At 32.8% G+C, this 23,567-nt stretch overlaps 1 protein-coding gene and 1 long non-coding RNA gene across 2 annotated transcripts in view; one reads left to right on the plus strand and one right to left on the minus strand.

Moving 5' to 3' along the window:
• The window catches only part of LOC117169687, a 64,134-nt gene extending 61,321 nt beyond the window's left edge, over positions 1 to 2,813 (plus strand). The window contains exon 3 of the long non-coding RNA XR_004466703.1: positions 2,717 to 2,813. This is a non-coding gene — a long non-coding RNA (uncharacterized LOC117169687). The remainder of the gene's footprint in view (positions 1 to 2,716) is intronic.
• A 15,571-nt stretch (positions 2,814 to 18,384) lies between these two features.
• Positions 18,385 to 23,567, minus strand: part of LOC117169671 — an 8,391-nt gene continuing 3,208 nt past the window's right edge. The window contains exons 2-3 of the mRNA XM_033356155.1: positions 19,083 to 21,910; positions 18,385 to 18,992 (exon numbers count right to left, since the gene is read on the minus strand). Of these exons, the coding sequence (XP_033212046.1) occupies positions 18,822 to 18,992; positions 19,083 to 21,910 (2,999 nt within the window). The 3' untranslated portion in view covers positions 18,385 to 18,821. The remainder of the gene's footprint in view (positions 18,993 to 19,082; positions 21,911 to 23,567) is intronic.

Below are 23,567 nucleotides of genomic sequence, written 5' to 3' on the forward strand. Positions count from 1 at the left end.
CAATTGATTTATTGAAAAAATTGTTCAAACAATTTTTTTTGTTATAAATAATAAAATAGGATGAAAGCGTGTAAAAAGCACTTTCCAAAACCCTCATAAAAAATTTAAATCACGTAATTAGAAAGGAAGTTACAGGCGTTTGAAACTACCCCTGCAGGCATTGGGGTTGAAAATTCAACCCCCCCCCCCTCACTTGGGGAGGGTTGGTATTCCTGGTCTATAAGTTTGTGGATTAACTACTGATGGGTAGGCGAACATATTCCCAGAATTTAGAGACAATCGAAAAACATGACTTTTTGAGTTGGGGCAGTTGAGGAATAATGCCCCATATTTATAGTCGAGGAATCTGGTACTTTTTCACCCTATCAATGAGGTAAAGCGCGTTTCTTTGTTGAAAAGGTTTACTGAGGGGTCCTGATGAAAATTCTTAATTTGCTAAAGAATACTGCGACGCGTTCCGAAAATATTTTTGAAAAAAGTTCGAAAAATCATGTTTGCGTAGACTAACCCAGCTCGTTGAGTTTCAGAGTAAATTCTCCAACAGCAATTCTAAACGAGAGACAATTCTGAGGGAAAAAACCGTTTCTCTCAGGTGCCGAGTTATGACTCTTCAAAGAAACTAGATTTTCAAATAAGAAGCGAAAACCCCAATTCTGAAGTTTGTATCTGGACTTTAGAACCTGTTATTTTCAAGAAAAAGTCTTTCATATTTCAATTAAACTACATACGATTTCGACTGATTCTCAAAAAACAATTAACTTTCCCCAATGGCTCATGCGTTATGATCTACCAAATTTGACCACTTTTGTTCTATTCTTTAGGGTAAATTACTCGTGTTTAATTTTTTTTAAATACTTCATTTGTAGGTAAAGCTACGTTAATTATTAGGAAATATTTGTGCGAAAAACAGTAATAAGATAAATGATACGGGGACAAATTTAGCATGAAATAACACAAAACTGTTTCCACCCGAGAGGCTATCTTTGTACTGGAAAATATGCTGCAACCACATTTGAGTATTTTGCTGGCATATATACGTATATGTATACATCATTACAAATACACTCTGGTTCTCATTTTTCGTAAAAAAAATTCTTTGACTACATTTTAAATAATAATCTTTACACTATCATTTGTATGCATATTTTATTTAATTCCTCCGCGTAAAACTATTTTTACATTGTTTACTCATTATTTATAAAAAGTCCTATTGAAGGTATTTGTTTTACAACCATGTATTATTTTATGTTAAAAATGCCAAAAATGGATAAACTAATCATCGCATAGGAAACAGTTATTTTTGATTGTCGAAATTGAAAAAATATGTGAACAAACCAATTACGCAAATAGGCAATAGATGACCAACCAATTATATAATTAAAAATAGCGTTTGCTTGATTGAATTAATTTATTAAATAATGTGTTAATTGATTGAATGATTGACTTATAAATTACTTATTATGTATTCGCCATCTCCTTATACTATATAATTTATCAGTCAATTATTAAATCAAACTAGTTAGTTATGTAATTACTTTCTTATTGATTGCATAATTACGTAATTTACAGATACTGTTGTTATCAACAATTCACAATATTTGTTTCCTCTGAGATGATTAGCTGATAATTTTTTTCATTTCTTGCATAAAATAATACAATGTTGTAAAACTAATTCCTTTAATAACAATATTTTTTATAAATAATAAATAAACAATGTAAAAACTGTAAAATTTAAATGTAAAAACCATTTTATAATTTTCCCTTCATTCACTTTCCGAAACAGATATTCTGGAAGTCATTTTCACAAAGAAAATACATAAAATATGCACACGGCTGATAGTGTGAAAAGTATTATTCAAAAGGTGATTAAAAAATAATATGCTTTTCAACATAAATGTAGAAAAAATTGTATTTGTAATGAACTATAGATGCATATGCCACCAGAATGCTAAATTACGGTCTCAGGATATATTTTCCGGTACATACGAATGTACAGATAAGAACGAAACGAGCTATTTAAAAAAAAACCTTATTTGCTGAAAACAGCAAAAAATGTTGTTTTTCCAGTGTCATCACTCTTGATCTACAATGGCAAGAAAGCATATAAAGTGGTCAAGTTTAGGAGACCATAACTGAAGACCTATTGCGACTAGATCGCTGTTTTTTTATTATCCCCAATAGCGTCTGCTTTAATCAAAGTCCAAATATTTTTTCGTAAAATCATCAGCGTCCAAAGTACATTCACAGTCTTTAGAATTCGTTGTTAAGCCTTTTTTATCGGGGTTCTTTAATAACTCACAACTCGACCTTTTCCATACAAGATGGCTGAACCAATAGGAGGGTGAATGGTTCTTGTGAAACCTCGATATCTCCTTTCTAAGAAATGATTGATCTTTCTACAAAAACGAAATTCACCTTTTATTGCTTTTAAGAAACGAAAGTTATTTTCTCAAAGCTGTAATTTTTTGTCACTCAAAGAATTAGTTGGAAAAATACTATGTTTCTTGGAAAAGAAAAAATATTTATCCCATTAAACTTTCAGAGAGTTTTTCAAAAACATACTTTTTTCAATTAGTATACTTTTTAAGTAATATTTTCCTCAGAATAATAAAAAATTGAAATAAAGATCATATTATTGACTCTATTATGAAGCATTTTCTTTTTATTTCCCCTAATATCTGTCTTGTATATTACAATATTTATTTTCTCATTTCAGGGTCAAAATCGCAGTCGAATTTGAATGAAATCGGGAAATCGGAACAGAAATCTAATGATTTGGAAAGGAAAAGAAAAAACTGGCATCCCGAAAATGGTAATATTTTTATAGTTGTAGATTTACATGGTTTTACATATTCATTATATGTTTATGCATATTTTTGTATGTTGCATGTGTACCTAAATATCGGTAACAATAGCTAAATTTTTTCGGCACTTATCATTATTTATTTATTATTATTATTATATTTAGCTCTTTTTTGAAAGAGCTACCCTTGTCTATATTAATTTTTTTTAATGGATGTTTTCGCTTGTTCAAAAATTTAAATTTTATTGTATTTCTTACGAATAAAACAAAAACTACATATTCTATCAAAAAGAGATCCATAGCGAATTTTTATATCGTTTTCCGGTTAATAATTTTTATGCATTTATCCTTTTTCGTATATTGTAGTTTAACCCCAAAATGGAATTCTTGATTTTTCATTATTTTAAAAACATGCAAAACGTTTTTATGGTGATTTTATAAGGCTTTCAAAAAGAAACGTTTTTCATATCATGTGTTGTTTGGCTTAAAATGTTATTTTCGTTTGTTTATTTGTATTTTGAAAATGATATAATTCTGACAATTTACTTTTTGTCGAAAAGAGTGATCAGAATAAGTTGTTCGAGTTTCCGAGTGCTACGAACAGCCGTACATAAAGTTGTTAAATTAAAAAAAGTGGTCTAAAATTTGTTGTAATGTTTGATCTTTTGGCAATTTGGTCTAAAATAGCTGGCTGACGGACTCATTTATTCTTTTCATACCCTTGAAAAGTGTAACAACGGGCAATCCAATCAGATAATCCCGTCAAATTTTCCCGTGTTTACAGAGGACAACGTCTACAACGTAACGGCACAACAGGGTCAATGTCATTTAATGTTATATCAACAGTTAAATATTTTTCAACCGGAAAAAAGTTTGAACCTCTCTCATTCGACGTCACATGCACAATGTAGGTTTCAAAGAAGAACTGAAAAAACAGGTCGGCAACTTGGAGCTAAATTAGGTATAATGCTATCGTTCTTGGCGTCAATATAGATCTTAAGAAATGAATGAGAACTCCGCAACCGTTGCGATCGATCTCTCCACCCTTTAGAAATTCCGCGAAGCCCCCAGGGGCAATATTGGATATTTCTTTTCTCGTTCATATTTTTACCAGTGCTTTAGCGCACTCTGGCAATTTCTTTTTAAAAGGAATTTGCCTAATGGCAAAGTGTGCAAATCCGTATTCTATGGATATGCACCGGATACCCGAGGTACTTGGGTAATTCCTCCAAGAAAGAAGAAGAAAAAAGAAAAGTAGCATCCCTTGCTGCCACTTGGCTCTGAATTTCGATGTCTCGTGTAACCTACAGCTGTTACAGCCCAAGAATATTCGATTTCTTTAGTGGCGACGCGATTTCTCTTGTACTTGAATCACATTGTATATTTGATCGAACCAACAAGACGTACATTTTCTATCGCTATGATATTGCAGTAAGGAAAATTCATACTAGGTATTTTATACTGCAATACTGTTCGATCACTTAAATTGGGAATAGGCGCTTTTATAAACACTACCTAAAGAATTATAGAAATGCACCGAGACGGAGAGGTGGGACATTTTCAATCAGTGTAATTTGAGCTTTACGAAATGGAGTCGAGTACTGAAAAAATACACGAGTGGCAAAAAGTGACCATATGTCTCGGTGACTCAGGCGATAACGTGTCAAGTTTCCGAGCAGGAGGCCTAGGGTTCGATCCCTTGTGCCGTTACCAATGGAAATTTTTCTATATACTGATAAAACCTACTTGAGGGTCACTGGTGGACTTTGAGCAAACTTGAAAAAAATTAAGAGACACATAGACTTGCATAACACACCAGATCAGTGCGCTGAATATCGGCATCAAACTGATGATCTCAGACGTAGCGTTCCGTCCACCGTCACCTGATCATTCTCCATTTGATGCCTTGCTATAGGGAAGCTTTTGGATGGCAGAGTGAGTGAGGATCACTTAGCTGTACGAAGATGTGCGCGTCAATCGCTATACTATAGGGTAGGCCTGGAATCCGAGAGGTACCCTAGCGGACGGAGTGAACGGAAAGTATACTCTACAGAGTATCCTCAAAGTATCCACATAGTACCCCATCCGTATCATACGAAAAACTAAAAAAGAAAACAGCAAGATCGACTTTTAAATTGGTTCAATTCGGATTCTACGTTAAACTTCTGATTAGAAGGTCACAGAGTAAACGCAATAGTTTTTTTATAACGGCAAAAGATAAAAAACAAAATAAGACGTATCACGCCTGTGTTTTTGTTGCATGATACGCAAGGGATACTATGTGAATACTATGATAATACTCTGTAGAGTATCCTTTCCAGTCACTCAGTCCGCTAGAGTATGTTTCTAGAACGTTGTAGGAGAACGAAATGAACAGTAAATATAATTATTTTATGTTTGGAAACAGTTCCAAAGTATTTAAAAATGCATAAATTCAAAAATTCATCATGTTCTTTTGCTGCGCTCAAACAGAGTTGCTTAAATAGAGAATGTTGCTTTATCCCAGAACACGTCTTGCTCTTAAAAACAACATAAATAAGACAAAAATGAAAAGTGAAGAAAGAATAACGACCTTAAAGTTAAGCTTTACTGTAAAAATAGTAATTAGGTTATACTGCAACGAACTTGTCTTATGAAGTATCTAAGTTCCTGAAAAGTTACTTATTACTTCTTCCTTCGAAATAGGAAAGGCACCTTGTTTTCACGAGCTTTTATGTTTTACCAGGAGTAGGAGTAGAAGTTAGTTCTGGTCAGTGTCGAAGATACCCCCTTCAAAGTACTCCCCTTTGGAAGCCACAACCTTCAGAGAATCTCCCACATTTGGAACCTCCCACATTCTACGCCTTTAAATCGCCTTTCTTTTGAAAGATACTTCAATTTGAGAAACAGCCAGAACTCACAGGAAGCCAGCTCAGGACTGTATAGGGACTGCCGAAGTTATGTAAGGCTATATTTTACAAAAAATTGCTGAATAAGCTGCCATAAGTAAGCCATTTCCTTTTTACTGCATCACGTAATCAATTCAGAACTTCTTAGAAATTCTATCTTCTCACCGTATGACTTTTCAGAGCCTATTTATGGTGCACAACATCTTCCTGTTCGAAAAAGAAAGTTAGCATTGACTTGATGTTTCTTCGACTCTGGTCCTCTTTCGAGCATCCAGACGTCTTCCGCAGTAATGACCTTTTTGAATATTTCCGGATTCTTTCTCATTGATTGCGAATTTTTCGGGGCTAATTAAACTCCATACTTATTTTAGTCTGCCGTCTGCAGCCGTAGAACGAATTTTGCAGCCTCGCGGCTGATTCCCAAATCTTGACTAAAAATTGCCAAAACAATAGTTTTTGGAATTCCAAAGATTTACTACATCTTTCTCACTGTTAAACGGCGATTTCCATTAATTAACACTCTCACTCTTTCCCCATTTTGAGGTATCTTTTGTGCGTGACTGGCCTGCCGTAGCAAGGGTCACTTTCTACTAAAGTAGGACCGCTTTTAAATCTCTTTAAGCGTTGTTGAATTGGAGTATCACTATAGAGTAATCAAAATAAACTTTCAGAATCACAAAAATATTTCCCTGACAGAATGGCCAGCTTTTTGGAACAAAATATGCACACTCTTTGATCGGTGCGTTCCGTTATCCTGAGATGCGACGCGTGTGGGGTGAGAAATTTACGCAACTGCGTACACTGGTATATTTAAAATTTACAGGCCCGCGTGACTGAGTAAGGTGACTCACATAGGCCTCCTGAATATGGTAAATACCTGCTTTTAAAAATAGCACAACCAAATACTAAGTTAGAGCTCAAGGTCAGATACTTTCCGGACAGACCGCGTATAGTGTATCCTCAACTGTGATAAGAATTATTCAGTATTTCATATGAAAGCGCCTCCTCTGCTTAGTATTCATCGTCTTTATTGCATAATTCTCGTGTGACCATCCGTCCCGATTTTCCAGGACGTGTTACCAGTTGTTAACTGTTTGTACCAGTGTCCCGGTCAGTGCTGTATGTGTCTCGATTTTGTCTCTATTGCTGTCGAGGAATGGCATTTACTGTGATTTACCGTATCACCCAATAACGATGATCCTTTACTGATTAGCTAATACTACGTTTAAGTGTCGCATTCCGAGAATAATCTCTCTCTCCCTCTCTTTTTAAAGTGCAGTGCGCAGTCATATACACAGGTCCGAGAGCACTAAAGGTGCGAGAATGTTCCCTTACGTAAGCTGAAAAGTTTCGCGATCCTGCCACCACGCGACATGGCGCACTATTTGAGAGGAGAAACATTTAAAAATGTAAACATGTTTTCTAGCCTCAAAGTCGAAGTGACCCTGAGACCAGAGAATATTGATGTAATCCACTGCAGATGTGCAATCTGTGGAGAAATGCCGTTTCGGTGTTTAAATTGTTTTATATTGTTGAAAGTCAACCTAATTCAATTTATTTCTAATCTTATCTTGTTTAAGCTTTACTATACATTTATTAATTTGACTAAGGTTACAAATGCATCTATATTATATAAATTATTAAATACATGTTGAAAACATTGATTTGATTACATTCAAATTTCAAATTAAACCGCCACTACTCTACTATTACAACTCCTAGTAGCAATTTTTTTAATTAAACGGAAGCTTCAAAAAGGGAACAGCCTCCTCGATGGTAGTCTCCGGACCTGTGTATACGATCGTGGTGCAGTGTGGCTTTTCCCTTCCATACGTAACGCTTGCGCAGTTGAAAAAGTCGTCTGTTAGCAGTGGAACTCGGATGCTCATTCAAAGTCAAAAATCGCACTGGAAAAAATGTGGGCAAGCAGCTGTCTTCTTAGTGGCAACCCAGCCCCACCACGACGGTTGGTACAGCGGCCAGACCACATTTAAGTAAGCTATAGTACCAAACGTGCGAGTAGGTCCTTTTCCGTGTATTGGGAATGCAGCGGTCCCAAAAAAGAGAACAAAATTGCCCCACGAGCATAAACTATAACTGTATAACTGCGCGTGAAACTCGGCGTGGGGATTCCGTGCTCCCACCTAAAGGGTTCGTTCAGGTTTCTCACCAAGTGCACTCATCGAGTGAACCTGGAAAAGGGGCATGTTTTACGAAAATGAACTGCGAAGTGTGGTGTTCTTTAAACGGTTGCGTGTGAAAGGATTTGGCGCGAATCATACCGTGAATACGAAGATTGCCAGGTTATGTTTGTATTTAACAACATACAATGACGAGCCAGCGGGAGAAAATAATTATTGCTGCAGTTGCATCAAACCAATTATTGTTGCAAAAAATTATGTTTGCAACCATGTTGGAAAGTGATGATGCGGATGGTGATAATGAGGTGAAAAGTTCTGGCATTTTAATGGAATTTTCCATGAAAATCCGATGCCCGAGAAAAACGCCTATTAGAATAATTGGATTTTCTGAAAGAATTGTTCCATAATTTAACGCAAAACAATTTAAGGAACATTTTATAATGAAGCCGAATACACCCAGTGGGCACCGGGACGTCCTAAAGACGTCCTTAGAATGTACCTCTATGTTATCTGATTTAACGTCTTTAAGACATCCTTTGGATCTTTTAATGTCTTTAAAGGGTCCTCAGGACGTCCTTAAGACGTCCGCCGAAAGACGTATATAGAACAAGTTTAGGATTTGTGTGCTCACTGGGCAGTTGATAACTTGGAAAACTTGGTAGCAGAGCAGTTATCAAGTAATTGCAAAATTCCGTCTCGAAAACAACTGCTGTCGTTAATATAGTTATAGGCAACGCCTGACTAGTTTTCTTTTTTTTTTGCAAATTAAGAGAGCGCATCATAACCTAAAAAGTAGTAATGTTCTTCACATCAACTTAGGGTAGGGTGGGGCGAGATGAGCACAGGGGATAAGATGAGTCACTTAATTTTCTCGTAGGTTATCATTTATTTTGTAAATACTTTTTGTATTAATATCGGGAAAAACATTATCAAACTTCTTTTTTGAAATTTTTTCGCTTAATGTTGAATAAGTGTGGAAAAACCGAAAGTAAAAATTCTAAGACCTGTATTCTGCTATTTTTCATTTGTTAAGAACTAAAAAGACTAAAAAGGTCATATGGGGCGGGATGAGTCACTGTTTTGGGGCGGAATGAGCCACCTCTCTCTGCGCATTAACATACCCTCTTCGTGTAGCAGTCAGTAGATTAGGATGCAATGTTTTATATTATCAGATTGTGCATGATGCTAATTATGGTGTAAACGTATAAAAAACTAATCTTCTCAACAAAAATTCTCACAAAAAGTATGACAGCAGTACTGTTATAGGTATGATTAAATAATATGAAATTCTGTCAACTAGAAGAGAGAGAGCAATGTTTTTCTGGTGTATTTCTTAAATAAATTTGGCTTAAAACTCGAAAAATGCTATAAAAATAAGAAAAACATTGTTGCGGCTTAAAAATACGATAGACGTTTAAAAAAACTGTTTCATACCCAAATATATATGAAATTCAGTGTCATGAAGTAATTTTAGTAGACCAGTCTAGTATTTGGAAGTTTATGTATTGTAGAATTTATCTTTTACTGAGAAAATGTACATGGTCAAGTCGAAAAATTGCTATATTTATTTCTATAATATAATTATTAAAAGATATGTGCATATAATTCGTTTTTCTATTTACTCCTTGTAGTGTTAATTACTGCAGAGGCTAGGATTAACGATTACATTGTTTTGAAGATAAATACTTTAAATTTTCCGTTCAATTTTGGAGTAGAGTATATATAATGCTTTACGTTGAAGCAATGAATTAGCAGATTTTAAATACTGACGTGAAAAGGACAGCTATGCTCATCTCGCCTCACCCTACCCTACGTTCCGTGTCATACACTAAAATCTTTCCTGTTTCTTGGTTTACAATCGCATTTTGGTGGTCTCTCAAAATGACTATATGTTTTCCGGGTGCGAATTCCATAACTTTTTTTATATTATTCATTTTTCTCTTTATAACGAAGTTTTCACGAGTTATATTCTACTTGTGCGCTAACTTTCCAACTTTCCGCTAATTCCTCCCGCCAATTTCAATGTTCACTCACTTCCACCTACCATTTTTCGTCGGGTGAAATAGTCACCCATCGAGTGACCCCCATTCTTCAATCTCGTGATTTCTGAACGTTACACCCGGGTGGATACATCCACTCACCCATCGCCACTGAACGAGTCCGAGTGCACCCGGGTGCAATTAGTGAGAAACCTGAACGAACCCAACAATAGCGTTACTGTACCAATACTGTTGGGCCTACAGCTGTTCCAATGTAGGGACATAGCGTGCCCAATATGAGAGAGGATGTGTACAAAGTTCCAGGCGAGCCCAAAAAAAATTCAGTGCGAAAGAACCTCTCTTTCTATCGCCACACGTTAGAAAAACGCGGTTTATGTTCGTAGAGCAAGGAGTGGGAAATGATTCGAAATAAATATCTTTGTTGTCTATTTTAGTCCCATCGTATTCTTTGCTAACATTAGTAATCTGATTAGCGTACGGACGCTAAAGGTTTGTTTCAGCAGCCGCGCATCTAAGAATGCCACAAATTCTATCAGAAGGCCCTTTGCCATATGCAGTTGCACGAAAGTTTCATTGTACTTTAAATAAAAAAATCTTGCTCGTTTAGCAGCAAAACAAACTTCAAAAACATTCTTGTCGAATTCTGCGATGATGATTATGAATACAAAGCAGAAGCTCTTTTAAACGAAAGATTTAACAATTTTATCAGAATTAAGGACAACCAATATACGCTGTGATTTGCATTTCAAAAACAGAACTAATGACAATTCTTTTCTCTGATTTCAAATACATTAATATAGTACATTTACTTAAATACCAAGCTAAAATTTGAAAATCGATCCAGTTTAGTCGTAACAAATAGCGTGTTCTTTGATATTCCATACTCACATTTATTGTTATGTCTATCTTATTTATTACGTTTTTTAAAATAATGTTTTAGCAATGAAAATTTTTTGCTAAAAAGCTTTTTATTGGTGACCACTGTACGGCCTGAAATAAATTAAAATATTTTCACTACACTGTCTAATTATTGCACACCATCTAGCACAGTGACACTCATCCGAATTTAACTGAGCTAAGTGTATATTAACTTCTGTTAATGAATGAGAAGCCCTAGACGATAAACACATTCCTTGTTATAAGTTGCTCTTCATTAAGGTAAAAACAATTTTTAATATCTACATAATTTTTAATGAAACTGCCATGTAAAAAATGATTAAAAGTATTTGCCTGGAAATAATATTATAAATAACTCCGTCATGTCAGATTGCACTATTCTGAATTCAAATTAGAAAACAAAAGTTATAAAATATAAATTAAAAAGTTACTCTTTGTACTCAAATTATAAGAGTAGATATAGTCATTAAAATTCATGGATTAAAACAACTACAAATTCAATCATTCTTCTCCAGAAAATTTTAATAGTGTAACTGCAGTTTTCAACTAATTTTACTTTTATAATTTTGTTATATATTTTAATTCATTAAATATATTTAGTTATCATTATCACAGGTTTTTTCCACTGTGTAATATAAACTGACAACAAAATAAGTATGCTGGTCTCTGGACACGTATCAGTGGTCAGACAAACAGTTATTTCCATTAAACCAAATTCCTATAATACTATAAAAGTTAACTCTTACGAAAGAGATTAACAATTTTTTCTGTCCCTCTTTAGATTTTTGAACAAGTGAATGCTTTTATTAGATAGTCTTTCAAAAGTGGTGTCCAGCCTTAGAATATTTGTCTGATTATCGACAAATTCACCCTATATGAGACGTGATTTGATTTACTACGTTCTCCGTTAGAAACATTAATATCGTTAACAATAAATTACCACTAAAATTGCTCAAAAGTTCCGAAAAAATTATTTGTTTTAATTTCAATAATAATTAGGTAAATATCAGACTAAAAATTTCACATTAAGATCCTTTCTAATTAAATAACCAAAACATGAAATTTGGAAAATTGAAACTTCATAGCATTTTGATGATTTTGAAAAGTAAATCTATTTACCTCGCGCTACGTGCTTGGTCTTTATATTTTCACACATTCTTGCGCAAACCTTTTAAAATTAAGGCTCAAAACATCCAGCACTGTAATTTTGTGATTGTGAATTCTCTTTCGTTAAAAAAGCTTAGCTCAAAAGTTTGAGCACACTTCGGCACGCGACTGAGGGCAATCGCACTCCACGCTTAGTCTTTGCATTTCTTCCGCATTCGTGCACAGACTTTAACGAAGTCATTTTTATCACTTATCTCGTGCTTCGCACTCGATTTTGTCCAACATGTCGACTTTTCTACATTATACATAACACTTTTATATCAATTATAATACATTTTTTATGTATCTCTGCCAGGGGTTACTTATTACAAAATTGCAAAATAAAAATCAAATTGTATTTATCATGATTATTTTTGTATTTGTTTCTTATTTTGATTTAAATTGTATTCGAAGCTGCTCTGAAACATGCATCATTTCAATAAATGTATATCATTACAATTTATAATATGCATAAAAATTAAATCATATTAATTCTTATTTCCTTGTTTTTATAATTTTTTTTTATTTTTAATGTTGTTTTTTACGATTAAATAAAAACTACTGCGCATCTGCATAGGGTCTAATACAGTAACCTATATAGGGTCCTATATAGGAGCCTATGTCTTTTTTTGTCTTTTCTGTGCTTTTTCCAAAAAGTTAGTTTTTAAATTTTTAATCTTATGTTTTACGATTAAAAGAAAATCTACTCTTACTGTCGAAAAATAATTAGTAATAAATTTATAGATCTATTTAGGCGAACAACTTTTGTCTGGTAATTTAAGTTCATACCTTGTGTCATTTTTTCAAACAAATTTAATATTTTTATTTAGAATGTTATTTTTTACGACTAAAGCAAAAACTGTCATATCAAAAATTATAGCTCTTTTTGAAAATGCTATAACTCTAGTAATTTTTGATTTTTCAAAAAAGTCACTAGGATAAATTGTTAAATTTTTTGAATTCTATGAATAAACGTATAGAGAATTTTTGAATTTTTAAAAAAGTGGTCTCAAAAATATTCAAAATGTGCCCACTTTTTGAATTTTTATCCGAAATGGCTGGCTAACGAATTTGACCTTTAGTTTAGGACACTAAACGGGGGTACCAAAGGCAATCTAATAGATTTTTGTTTCAAAAGTTATCGTGTTCACAGACAAACATACAGACATACAGACAGGCACATTCGTAAAAACCTGTTTTTCGGATTCAGGGGGTCTCAAAACGTGAACATTTGACAAAAACTGGGGGGGGGGGGGCAGATTTTACACAAATTTAATACTTTCTCTGATCAGAATGTGATAAAGCAACATTTGAAGTGGAAAAAATAAATAATTTTTCCATCTTTTATTAAAGGGAACGTCTACATATACCATTAGGGCGGTCCAAAGAACTTAAGAGTGTGTATATGAAATGAAACCATACTAACAACTTTTATTTCCAACCCAACCCCACCCTCCTGCAGCGCCCCAAATATGACCCAAAAATAAAAAACTACATTTTTAGGTATTATTGATACTTTTTAGCAATTTTCGTCGTCTTTTGCATACAAATAATTGCTAAGGGACAATTTGAATATTTATGATGACTTTTTAATAAAATTTCAAATGTTTAATCAAATGTAAATTATTTAAAGAATTATTTATTTTCTATTTTCGAAATTGCTGAAAATTGAGTCAGAGATATTAACTTTCTTTTTAAATTAATATCCTATATTACGGTTTGTTGAATAATTACATAATTTCGATACATTTCTTTTAATGTTTAATAAGTTTCTATTTGTTTAAAAAATCTTTATTTGCTCTAGCAATTTTTTTCGATGACTAAAAAATGAAATAAAATAGAACTCATACAATTGTATTAATTGTTTAAATAAATATAATTTTTTTAAATAATTAATTTTCTAAAAATACTTTCAAACCCGTAATTAATTATATGTCTTCTATTTTATTTCATTTTTTTAGTCATCGAAAACTAATTTCTGGAGCAAATAAAAATTATTTAAACAAATAGAAGTTTATTAAACTTCAGAAGAAACGTATCAAAATGATGTAATTATTCAACAAAAAGTAGCATAGCATACCAATTTGAAAAAAATAAACAACTCTAGCTCAATATTTAAGGAATTTTAAAAATAAACAATAAATAATTGTTTAAATAATTACATAATGTTTTTAGACAAATTTACTATTCCAAACAATGACAAAATAATGCATTTCTAATAGAAAATACTGGTAAATATTAAAATTGTCCATTAGTAATTATCTGTATGAAAAAGGCGATGGAAATTGATAAAAAGTTACAATAATACGTAAAAATCTAGTTTTTTTATTTTTGGGACATATTAGGGGAGCTGAGGGGAGGGTGGACGTGGGTTGAAAATTAAAGTTATTAGCATAGTTTTCTTTTGTAGACACTCCTCTTAAATCAGTAAAAAAAAATTGGCGCGTTTCGATGAAACCCTGGAACATAAGTTCAGTTTTTAAAAAATACAAAATTTTCCCATGTTAATTAAATAGGATTGGAAATGACCAATGGCACATGTTAATATTCCCTTTAGAGTGAAAAAAAATTTTGCAATGCATTTTTGGTGCACCCTCATGTACTATATAATATGGATATTTATGCCGAAATTTCGGTACACTTAACCTAAATCGGGAAACTCGAAACGTAAACAATCAGAGCCTTCTGAATCGTTTCCACTTGGAATGCGTAATATTGTTTACTATCCTTGACTGCGTACTCGCAGACTGCGGCCCTTCTGAGACGTGGGCCTGCAATGCTAAGAATTCTTAAACCCTGAATTCCTAAACCGAGAGTCGGGTGTAATTATATAAATTAATATATTCTCATTAGACAATTAGTAATTGTCCACTATCACATTAGCAACTTATTCAGAATTAGTATTTTCTAATGTTCACTGGCTCACCTTTTTCAAATGTGATTTGTCAAATTTCACTAATTTATATTTAGATAGTGGAATATTATATATTTACCCAATATTTTAAAAATTAGGATACTTGCAATTGAAATATTTGAAAACTAGAAATTGATCACTTTTTTATTAAGAAATATATGTCTGATTTCCAAGCCTGACATTGGAATGAAGAAAAAGAAACAGTTCAGATTCTCTTCATCAAATAACAGGCAGCTTTAAAATCACTTGAAGAAATTTCCTCTAAAGTCGCTGAATTCACCACGTCGTACTGCGAACTTTTAAAAGCTCGACTCCGGAAGCTTAATTAAACCGCCCATCGTACGCGCGTCACACGATATTTTTCTCTCCCCTATTGGGCGACGAACTTTCATCCCGTTGAACTCGACTTTTCGCCAAGCGTGTGGTCCCAATTAAAATGATTTCTATCCTCAAAAGTGTGAGCCCGCCGGGCTCTCCAAGCATACGTTCATAAATCATCTGCCCATTCGATGGAAAGTGGATGGAAGGAAGAAGAGAGTGAAATAAAGAAAGAAGAGTGCCGAGCGGAAATATGTGGAAAAAAGAGCCAGTAGACTGGGAGAAAAGGAGACGAGTTGCAGAGCTAAAGAAAAAAGAACGTCATTTCTCAACTGCAAGAGATAAAGAGGCACGCTTGGAAAGGGTAGAGTTCTGAAATTCTCGAAAATTTCTAATTGAGAAATATTCTCAAAAATTTATGAAAGAATATTCTCAAAGTTAAGAAATTACTGTCAAAATGAATTTTTTCAAAAGTAATTTCGTTCTACGGGTTTTTATTATTTTATAAATTTTTTATGATTATCAAAAATATATAAATAAATTATATTTTTTATAGTTTTAATATTTTAGGACCCTTTTACAGATTCCCATAAAACACCCTTTAAGTGAATTTTCATACTATTTATTGTACTAACTAGAACATTACAACATTAGAAGATCGTGCAAAATAATGATTGCCTGTTGATATAAAAAACATTTTCTTAATGAAATAATATTCAGTAAGAAAAGATATTTATCGTGAATTCGATATAATTCTATCACATATTCTATCACAAGGGACAATTTTTCTAAACACAAATCTCGCTGATAAAATACTGAATTAAGAAACTAACATAAAATATTTGAAACAATTAATTTTCAGGAATTATTCCACAATTTAGTTTCTAGCTTTAAAAAAGGACTGAATATGCTGTGTATGATAATTAAGGGAAATATTGTATAGACAAATCCAATTTAACTGGATACTTGTAATTTTTTCAATGCTAATACCTATATTTTTTTGTAAATTTCATATCCTGTAATATAAATGTTAACAATGCGATTAAATATTCTAAAGTGTCAAAGACCGACTTTTAACTCAAGCTTCTCTGTTTCATATTTTGTTTATTAAGAGAATAATTCGGAATATATTTTAAATAACAGAATAAACTATTTTCTCAAATTTCTTAATTGTCCTTCAACGGATAAATAATGATTTTATTTTATCTATGTATATCAAATTCTACCATTTTTGTTCAGGTAGAGAATAAACCGTTGATGAGTTTTCCAAAGTTTAATCAATCTGGTATCAAAATAAAATAGTTAATTTCATCAAAGCAGTAAAATTTTATTCAGGCTTCTATAAACACGAAGCACATGAAATCTAAACAAAAAATATCAAATCCTACAATCCATTGTTTTAAAAAGTCGGCAAGAATAAAAATATTGAAATCGCGAGAATTTCAGACCACATAATTTTTAGAGAAACATTTTTTATTGTTTAAAAATCGTGTTTTCTCTATTTAGACGCAAAACGAAAATTTCTCCATTTTACGTCTATTGCAATGAGGGCTAGGAGCAAAATGATTATTTGAAATAATTTTTTAAATGTTCAATAAATTTTATCTCATTTATACTTCAAAGTTTGTAGTATTTACTTTGTGTTATTAATAACTTATTGAATATGAAAACTGAAGATGCATGAATTATTAATTTTTAAATCGTTGAAACAATTCTAATTGGTTTAAATATAGCTTTTGACTATAGAAATGGGAAAAGGTACATTTTTTGCAATTTTTTCTTGTTCATGCCGATATTCTTGAACCTCTACTTGTTTAAAGAAACCATGAAAAATTGCTTAAACAATTTTGGTTTGCTTACAAATTTTCATATGTTTTAAAGAAAACTGCATCTTCTTTTTTGTTTATCATCAAAATATTCTACCGGTTCTCAATTTTGTAAACTTCCTGATAATTTCATTGTTTTAAACTACACAACACTTTGTACAATATAATCTCATAAATAATAATTTTAAAATTAATCCTCTCGTGTGTTTTACTATGCAGAGTTCCCGGGAATAAGCGTTGGATTCAGAAAAATCAAGAATTTGTATTCCTATGAATACGCGATTTTTCCCCCGTCTAAAAATCCCCCAACGAGAGCAGAAAAAGTTCAAATTCTTTCCCTCTCATTCGACTCAGTAAACTTTAACGAAATCATTTATTTAACCTATTTTTAATTACTGAATCTTCTTATAACTTATAAATTCGAAAAAAATATTTAAATTTATATTTATTTATATTTTAATAAATTATGAAAACGTATTAAAAATGAATCACAGAAATCTATTTAAATGTGTAAATTAAAATAATTTTAACTCTAGAGAGGCAGACTTCAATTGATTAAAATTAAAATTTCAAAACTTACATTCCACATGAAGGAATTAAAACAAATTATTACACATGCTTTGTGAAGCGATTAGAAGGAATTAAATAATCTCCCAATATGAACACTGTAGAGGAATACAAGACATCTCTCTGAGGTATGCCTTTCGGTTCAGTTACAAGGAATTAAATATATTTAAAACACGTTCTCTTTTGGGGAATAGGAAATTATAATGCGTTCGCTATGGTAATAGAAATGAATTCGTTTTTGAGATATCCTATTCTTATAATGACATTTTAGACAGATGGAAAAATCGCGCATTCAAAAGATTAGAATAGTCTTGACTTTTACGCTGAAATCTGTAATTATTAATTTTTCTCTATTCAACGCTTATTACCGGGTTTATTTGTGCAGAATCGCTACTGCCCTAGCTAAACAGTTTGAAAATTATTTAAAGAAATATTTTCATGCTGGACATTGATTATAATACTCATAGCACCTAGAAAATATAATCGTTTTGAAGCTTTTGAGAGCAAAAGTTAACACGAGACATTAAGACCGTATAAAAGGTTTTAATTACTCTTTAAAATTTATGATTAATTATTATTCTCTGAAGAATTGCGAATGGGGTACTGTAGTCACCCTACTGGAAATGTATTTTTACGATCAAGTTTCAAAATAGAACATAAACAAAATTGCAATAGCATACAATACTTACGCTTTTTTAAATTTCTAATTTTCACATTATTTTAAGGACTGTATTGTATTTTATTGTTAAAATACATATCTACTAAGCACAAAAATAGGAAGTAATACCGAACCAAATCGAGAACTAAAAATATATGTAATGGAATGATAAGCGGGAATAATGAGGACAGAATCATCTAGGAAAGTCGCTTAGTTTGATCAAAAATAAAAACGGTAAAAAGGTTTTTATTAAATGTAAGACATAAGTGTAAATGTTTTTAGAACTGCTAGTAACTATTCCGTATAAGGAGCTATGCCCTTGGAAAAGTTATTACACCGAGGATATTTGATTTTTTTATATAATAATAAATATGTAGAGATATATAACGTAAATATAATTTTGAAGTGACTCTTGCCTTTCTTAAAAGTAGCACAAAAATAAAATCACTCAGAACTTCCTTTAACTTTAAACTAGAAAGTAAAAAAATTATACTATCTTAATCCGATTATATTTAGTTTTATGGACTTCTGCTTTGCACCTTTTACTAGTACAATTAATATTTTCTTACGCATAATTATTTCCTCTGATATAAATTTCACTTTCAGAGAAATTCATTGACTTTTTCTTGATACGCCACGGCTCAATATTTTCGAAAAGCACAATTATTTATCTGCGGACTTTCGAAGTTTGTTTCCTAAAGTATCGTGAGGACTCGGTGTAACGTAACTTCTCCTCTTTTTTACGACAGACTGACTTGATTCACTTTTAATACTATTTGCTGGCGTTCTAGTTTCTCTGTGAAATGACACTTCGCCAGTCACTTGTAATAAAATCTAAAAATAGAAAAGATAGAATTTAGATTGACTTTCCTTTTCCTTGAAAACGAAAACCAACACTCAGTAAACAAATTAATTTACGCTCACCTGCATGTGTTCCAGAAATTCTTCCTGCATTGTGACGGCCATTTTATACACAAATGAATCACGTTTGTTGTACATTATGGCGTTTTGGCACATAAGCATGACGTCCCTCTGAAAATGCCTTGTGGACCTGATTGTTCCATTATCAATATTCTTCTTGATAGTAGTTAAGTCCATAGGTCTGAAGATAATAGAGTGATACCCTGGAACCTGTTCTGGAGTGATAGGTTTTAGGAAAACCGATGAGTACTTGTGTGTTGCCAGTCTATCATAAACCAACATGACTGCCTTCTTCCAAGCCCTATAGTCAGCACTCTCTTTACTTCCTTCTATTTCAGGTTCGCTGTCAACATCTATGGTCTGCTTCTTGGAATAAGTCTTCATCATATTTCCTTTACTCAACTTACGCATGGTCGATTCCTCTTCATCTAATTCCCGTATACTTTCTGAAACATCCTTCTCTTGTTTTTTAACACCAGCATCAAATTCAATATTTTTTTTATCCTCCTCTTCTCTCATCTCCCCCTTCTTCAGTCCTTCATCAGGAGACGTTTCCTGATGACATTCACATTCTTTTGGTAGCTCCCACTTTATTCCTTCATTTGTGCTTAGACCCTCTTCACTTGCTAACCCTTCAGTTTCCTTCAGAGGATCACTTTCTTCTACCTTTTCTCGTACGCCAATTTCCAAATCTTTCGATTCGTCTTCTGTAACCGTCGTATTTGTGGCTATATAAAGAAAATCCATTCTATCGTCTCTTTTAGAATGCTCCATTTCAAGATCCACCACCTTTTTGGCCTCTTCCTTATATTTCACTAAAGTATCTTTTCCGTTGTCTTCCTTGATTATGGTAATACCTTCCTCAGAAGATGTTGATGGTTCCTTACTACCTGCAGCAGGTTCTATCACCAAAACTTCCTCATCCACTTTTTTCTTTTCATGAATAGACAATGTCTCTTCATGCTCAAGAATAAGAATTATGTCCTGGGATTTTTCTGTGTCTTTCCCAGACGGAGGGTCATGAGAGGATATACTTAAAAGTTCTGTGGACAGCGCAGCCTGATGACCGGTTATTTTCGCAAGAGTCATTTCCAGTTGGTCAACTCTATTATGTCCAGCTTCATCTGTATCTTTGGCTACCTGTTCATGCCTCGAGCTCTGCTTTTCAGAGTTCATTTTTAACTTCTCGCGAGGTGACTTTTCCAGGACCTGAAGAACATCCCATTTCGTATTTTCTATTGTTTCCTTCTTTGCATCGTCCTCAGCTGAATTTGTTGTATTCTCAGCAGTTTCTTCTAAATCCTCCTCAAGTAATTCTGTTACATCTTCTTTGGAAGACTTTGCAATATCTTCTTTGCAACACGTTTCTAGATCTTCCTTAACGAACTTCTTGAAATCATCTTCAGAAGCCCTACCTGTATGTTTTTGATTGCACTTTATCGTACACTCCGCAGTTTGGTCTTTATTTTCGGTTGCTTTTGAATTAATTTCTTTCTTTGAATCGTTTACCAATTTTAAGCCTTTAGCTGTCTCAACTTTCTCGTTTCTGAACTCTTCATCTGAGTTCAAACTTGTATCAGCCTTTTCTTTCTCTGATTTAGATTCAACTTCCTTAGATTCCTGAGGAGCAATGTTTTCGACAGCAACTCCAATAATTTCTGCGATATTAGAATTGCTGGTACAATTATCCTTTATATCTATCTTGCTATCTGGAGCTAAACGTGGAGGTTGAGATATCAAATTTTCCATTACTTCTGCAATTCTGGGGTCTAAATTCTGAGGATTATCAGTTATATCTTCCTTGATTAGTTCTTCGATATCCCCGATAATCTCATTAATCTCATCCTTGTCTAAGACATCAACATTTTTTTCTTCGGCAATCACTTTGTCAATATGATCTATAATCTCCGAATCGGACATAAGTCCTGAAGCTAAATTTGGCTTTGTGATCTGGTCATTCTCTGTTTCTTTCTCCATCTGCATCATTTGAAGGTTTGTATTTTGTTGAGACAAATTTATATTTGCGGAACGAGGTTCTATATTTGGTAGAGTGGTTCTCTGTAATTTCGCGGGAAGTTGTAGCAACATGGAAATGTTTGAGGCTTCCGCTGATGAACCTTCCGGAGCTGTATAGGCCATTGAAGACGGGGCCAGCTGATGAAGTTGAGGCGAGAATGTTCGAATCAACTGAGGTTTTAGCAAACTATTCAGCAAAAAAGATCTACCATCCTCGTTTTTCTTATCTTCTTTTTGGCTAGAAGAAGGATAAGAAGGGATTACGTGATCATCAGAACTTTCTGGTTCTTTACTAATTGCCAAGCTAAGGCTTTGGGGAATTTGTTCGACTTCTTTTTGTCGTTGTGCGAGGTAAGGAGTATGCACATTGAGCTTTTGTTCCGGCTCTTGTTCTGCCAGCTCAAGTTGAAGACACATTTTTTTTAGGTCTTCCTCTGATACGTTTCTGGTTTTAAGATCCTTTAAATCGCTTTTCAGTTGCTGGTATTCATCTCTTTGGAAGGCTAATATCTGACATATCTCTTTTATTCTTTCTTCAGTTAGTCTTCGAACGATAGATTGACCTGTGGTCTCGACACTTTTCTTTTCCTCTCTCTCCGGTGTGTCAAAAGTTTGTAATAAAAGCGCATATTGGGAGGAGCAAGTCTTTGTGGAAAACCAGTTAGCCGGCCTTTCCGATTGCTTTTGATGAAAAGAGTTCAAACATCGTGAAACGCTTATCCAGTTATGATCACTTGCTTTTAAGACACTGGATGCTAGGCAGAGCTGTTCTCTAGTACTCCATGTATCACAGGGAGTGCCTTTCAAGTTTACCGCTGCAAATAATAATTTAGTTTGATTGATTCAGCAAAGATGAAGAAAATAATTGGAAGAAGTTGTTGATCAACGAATTAAAGAATAAAATTTGCATTTTCTGCGTTTAAAAACATTATTGTAATGAATTTATCGTAACACTTTGTAAAGTGAACAACTAGATACGGCTGATTAGCCAACGCTAATAATGATGATAGTTATAAATAAAAGCTATAAGCAAATTCACTGATTTGGAATTTTTTAACATAGTAACATTTACTTTGCTGTGATACCATTTATTTTTATCTTACTCCTCTTTTTAGATTAACACAAGGTATTGTTTTTAACAAAAATTGATATTGTCATAAGAAAATCCACTTATGTCGCACTTTTATTGTAGAAAGTGTTCACTAAATTGCTGTATTTCACCTTAAGAAAAATATTTTCATAGAAAATATGACGATTTAACAACAATTGACTGGGTAATAAAAAATTCGCGTATATCTCAAGAATAATATCCTAACACAAAAATTAACATTCAACAAAATTTGGTTTCTTTATCGATATTTATCACACAAAAATTCACATATTCCATTTTTTTAACATGTAAAATTGTGTTTTTCTGTAGAGTATCTTTTTTTTACTTTAATAACAATATTGTCATACAAAAGATAGTCATTTAGTAACATTTTTCAATGTTACAAATAATTTCTTATAGACTATATTAACTTATTTTGCAAATTTTGAAGGTATGCAAATCTGTTTCTGCCGAATCATTCCATTTCAAGACAATAACAATATCCAGATACAAAAGATTACTATTAAAGAACATAATTATATATTTTTTTATATGTTATCGAATAGCAGTCGCTTGTGAGTATAAAAAATACATTCAAACTATAATAAAATTTTTTACTTAGTGCTGGAAGTAAATTTATTTATTCTGTGCATTTGTGAGGAAACATGAACAATTAAAACAAAGTAGGTATCACAAAATCAAAAAATGACGGGTGTTTAAAAAAAAAAAGCTTTAAAATCGGTTACGCAATGCGCGGCCTCTGAAACCTTTTAAACCAAAAATCACACTTTTCCCTCCCTATACGTGTGCTATCTAGTTATTTCGAGCCGCCATATTTTTAATAAATACATTTTTTCAACATTTTCAATGTTAAACCCAAAACTGTCGTGCATAACGATGTTATTATTTACTCTTTATTATTACAAGTGTCTGGTGCTTCGGCAATTAACCAAAGAGAATACTGATGATGCCACAAATGAAGATCGTGAAGAAATTTATTTTAAGAAATAGAAAATAAGAAAATAATAATAATAATAATAATAAATAAAGATGGTAGCTCTAAGAAAGCATCCAGAGATGACTGCTGTCACCTCCAATGCCCGTGGCCGCTCGTAATTGTATACCTACAACTTCATCGCAGGAGGTTTCAAGCATCGTTATTCAATTAGTTGAATTAACTTATAACATTTTTATCGCATCATTCACTTGACTTAGTCCGTGGCTATGATGTAAACCGGGTTCACCCGAGTAAAAGTTCAATAAAATGAATAATAAATAATGTACGAGGGTAGTTCAATAAGTCCTTAGAATGAAGTATAAAAACAATTTTTTTTAGGTAAATTTTTTTTTATTTTTCAACATAATCTCCTTGGAGCTCTATA

Source organism: Belonocnema kinseyi, chromosome 3, assembly GCF_010883055.1.
Source record: "Belonocnema kinseyi isolate 2016_QV_RU_SX_M_011 chromosome 3, B_treatae_v1, whole genome shotgun sequence".
Classification (NCBI taxonomy): domain Eukaryota; kingdom Metazoa; phylum Arthropoda; class Insecta; order Hymenoptera; family Cynipidae; genus Belonocnema; species Belonocnema kinseyi.